Raw genomic sequence first — 3,734 nt, forward strand, 5'->3', positions numbered from 1 at the left:
CTGCCCCTGGCCCCGCCCCTTTCATTCATTGGATGTCAGTTCTGTCAATCATGGAGGCTCAGCGTCACATGTGGGCAGTCTGTATGCAAATACATCCTGCCTAGCAACGCCCGCTCCTCCGGACACACCCACCAAGGCATTTTTATATTTGCATAACCCCTCCCACTGCTTCCACCAGGACTGAGGGAAGGCAAAATATAAGCAGATATAACCGTTCTTGGAATAAGGGAAACTTCTGATGACTCCGCCCACTGAGCCATAAAGATGGCCGCTTTCTATGCGTCTTACCAACGAGCGTCCGCGCACATACAGACGCACGTGCGCACTGCGCAGGCGTGAGTTCGGCCCCCGGGGGAGGTCCAGCGGCGTCTTTCTGTGGGCCGATCTCTTTCCGGGTTTCGCCAGATTTTGTTTTTTGTATTAAAAAAATGTGGATTAAAAAAAGGCAGCTTTTGCTGGAGGGGGAGGGGCTAGTTCACAGATGGCGATCCTGGGAATTATCGGATCGCCGTTTTGGGGTCAGAAATGACTTTATTCTCTGATTTCATTTTTTTTCCCCTCCTCGGGATCAGACACGAGAACTGAACACACATCACGCATAGCCCCTCCCCCCCCGGAGTGTGTGTGAGTGACAGGTCCTCTTTGTGTGTCGGGAATGGCGGTGACGCGCGGCCCGGCGCCGTCTTGTTTGTGTCCTGGTTTCGCAGTCTCCCGCGGTGAGGATAACTAAGTGGGTCACAGACTGTCTGAGTATCACATTATCTGGGGCGCGCACACGCGCGTTGCTCTGCATCCCTCTTGTCGGTCTCATGTTTTGGTGTCGCCGTCAGTCGCGGCGCTTGCACACGCACAGCCCGAGTCCTTCCCGTTGTTGTTCGAGCAGTCTGTACACAACAGGTCCTCTTCCCCTGAAGGAACACACGTGCAGCGGTGATGCCCCGCCGGGCGGTCAGAGAGTGGGGGCCCCGGGGGGCTATTTTGGGGCTCGGTCCTATTTTGCTGGGCTGCTGCGCTCACTGGCTCCCAGTCCCAGGGGGACCATTCCCCGCTGTCCGCTTTCTCTGCTGCGCGCTCGCTAGGTGTGTGCACCGCGACCCCGGCCAGGGGGCGGAGCAATCCGCTCTGCTCTTCATAGCGACACTCGTTGGTCTTAATTCCGACCGCCTTGAGCAGCGTGTCCATCTGCTTCATGTAGTCCAGATGTCCGTTCACCTGCCGAGAGAAGACACAATGGGGCCTAGTTATGAAGAATGTAATTCCTGTGCTCCCCCGCTCCATCTAGTGGCCATAATACAGTATTACATCACAATACATTCGACCAGCAAAGATGACCCTCAGCGCCATCTAGTGGCCATAAGTATGTATGTCCTATGCCCCTCAGCTCCATCTAGTGGCCATAATAAGTATGTATGACCTATGCTCCTTGGCGCCATCTAGTGGCCATAATACAGTATGTATGTCCTATGCTCCTCGGCGCCATCTAGTGGCCATAAGTATGTATGTCCTATGCCCCTCAGCTCCATCTAGTGGCCATAATAAGTATGTATGACCTATGCTCCTTGGCGCCATCTAGTGGCCATAATACAGTATGTATGTCCTATGCTCCTCGGCGCCATCTAGTGGCCATAAGTATGTATGTCCTATGCCCCTCAGCTCCATCTAGTGGCCATAATAAGTATGTATGACCTATGCTCCTTGGCGCCATCTAGTGGCCATAATACAGTATGTATGTCCTATGCTCCTCGGCGCCATCTAGTGGCCATAAGTATGTATGTCCTATGCCCCTCAGCTCCATCTAGTGGCCATAATAAGTATGTATGACCTATGCTCCTTGGCGCCATCTAGTGGCCATAATACAGTATGTATGTCCTATGCTCCTCGGCGCCATCTAGTGGCCATAAGTATGTATGTCCTATGCCCCTCAGCTCCATCTAGTGGCCATAATAAGTATGTATGACCTATGCTCCTTGGCGCCATCTAGTGGCCATAATACAGTATGTATGTCCTATGCTCCTCGGCGCCATCTAGTGGCCATAAGTATGTATGTCCTATGCCCCTCAGCTCCATCTAGTGGCCATAATAAGTATGTATGACCTATGCTCCTTGGCGCCATCTAGTGGCCATAATACAGTATGTATGTCCTATGCTCCTCGGCGCCATCTAGTGGCCATAAGTATGTATGTCCTATGCCCCTCAGCTCCATCTAGTGGCCATAATAAGTATGTATGACCTATGCTCCTTGGCGCCATCTAGTGGCCATAATACAGTATGTATGTCCTATGCTCCTCGGCGCCATCTAGTGGCCATAAGTATGTATGTCCTATGCCCCTCAGCTCCATCTAGTGGCCATAATAAGTATGTATGACCTATGCTCCTTGGCGCCATCTAGTGGCCATAATACAGTATGTATGTCCTATGCTCCTCGGCGCCATCTAGTGGCCATAAGTATGTATGTCCTATGCCCCTCAGCTCCATCTAGTGGCCATAATAAGTATGTATGACCTATGCTCCTTGGCGCCATCTAGTGGCCATAATACAGTATGTATGTCCTATGCTCCTCGGCGCCATCTAGTGGCCATAAGTATGTATGTCCTATGCCCCTCAGCTCCATCTAGTGGCCATAATAAGTATGTATGACCTATGCTCCTTGGCGCCATCTAGTGGCCATAATACAGTATGTATGTCCTATGCTCCTCGGCGCCATCTAGTGGCCATAAGTATGTATGTCCTATGCCCCTCAGCTCCATCTAGTGGCCATAATAAGTATGTATGACCTATGCTCCTTGGCGCCATCTAGTGGCCATAATACAGTATGTATGTCCTATGCTCCTCGGCGCCATCTAGTGGCCATAAGTATGTATGTCCTATGCCCCTCAGCTCCATCTAGTGGCCATAATAAGTATGTATGACCTATGCTCCTTGGCGCCATCTAGTGGCCATAATACAGTATGTATGTCCTATGCTCCTCGGCTCCATCTAGTGGCCATAAGACAGTACTAGATCACAGTACATTCAACCTGAAATTTGCCATTCACATAAAATGAACGGTCTCAGAGTTTTGCAGGGTGAAGGGCCCCTTGCCCTGTTTATAAATAGACTGAATGACTTTTGGGGGTTCAGCCAATCGCCCCTAAAACTGCCGTTTGATTAATCGCTAAACAAGACGAGCCGATGGCTCCCGCTGGTCTCATCTACAGTATGTGGCAGCAACGGAAGACTGATCTCTAATACAAGCTGCAATGATTGCCTAATCTATCGCATGGGCTCCGCTACCCCGCCTCCGCCTAGCAGCTTCCGTCCACGGCTTCTCACACCAATGGCATTCCGATTCCCTTGGATGAAAAAGCTTTTTGCAGGAAAACGGTTAAATCGTAAACCCAGAAAATCACAGCGAGATCCATTCCGGTTCGGTTGCTGCAAGAATCTGATTATGTCGCCGCGTGAGCCGGGGCGTAAAAGTCGTTTCCCGCGCTCCGCGGTCGGCTGGTACAGAGTGACGCGGCGGTAAGTCGCCGGGGAGACAATGCCGCGCCGCCAGACGTATACAAAATGTACACAAATGGAAATCAACAGCTCAAAGGCGCAAAAACAAAAGGCGTGGAAAAGCGTGCGGCGCTAATTACAGGGGGAGGACGCGCGGGGCCCCGTTCTGAGCCCGGAATACGTAACACAGAACGCACCTGCCGCAGTGACGCCCCCTCCCCCTCCCGAAGGGCCGGGAAAAGGACAGCGGG

The 3,734-nt window shown here is 51.8% G+C and overlaps 1 protein-coding gene across 1 annotated transcript in view; it reads right to left on the minus strand.

The window, feature by feature from the left end:
* Positions 1-3,734, minus strand: part of TMCO4 (transmembrane and coiled-coil domains 4) — a 36,323-nt gene that overhangs the window by 4,118 nt on the left and 28,471 nt on the right. The window contains exon 13 of the mRNA XM_018572644.1: positions 852-1,212. Coding sequence (XP_018428146.1) covers positions 852-1,212 — 361 coding nt within the window. The remainder of the gene's footprint in view (positions 1-851; positions 1,213-3,734) is intronic.

This window comes from Nanorana parkeri, unplaced genomic scaffold (assembly GCF_000935625.1).
Source record: "Nanorana parkeri isolate BGI_ZX_2015 unplaced genomic scaffold, ASM93562v1 scaffold2092, whole genome shotgun sequence".
NCBI lineage: Eukaryota > Metazoa > Chordata > Amphibia > Anura > Dicroglossidae > Nanorana > Nanorana parkeri.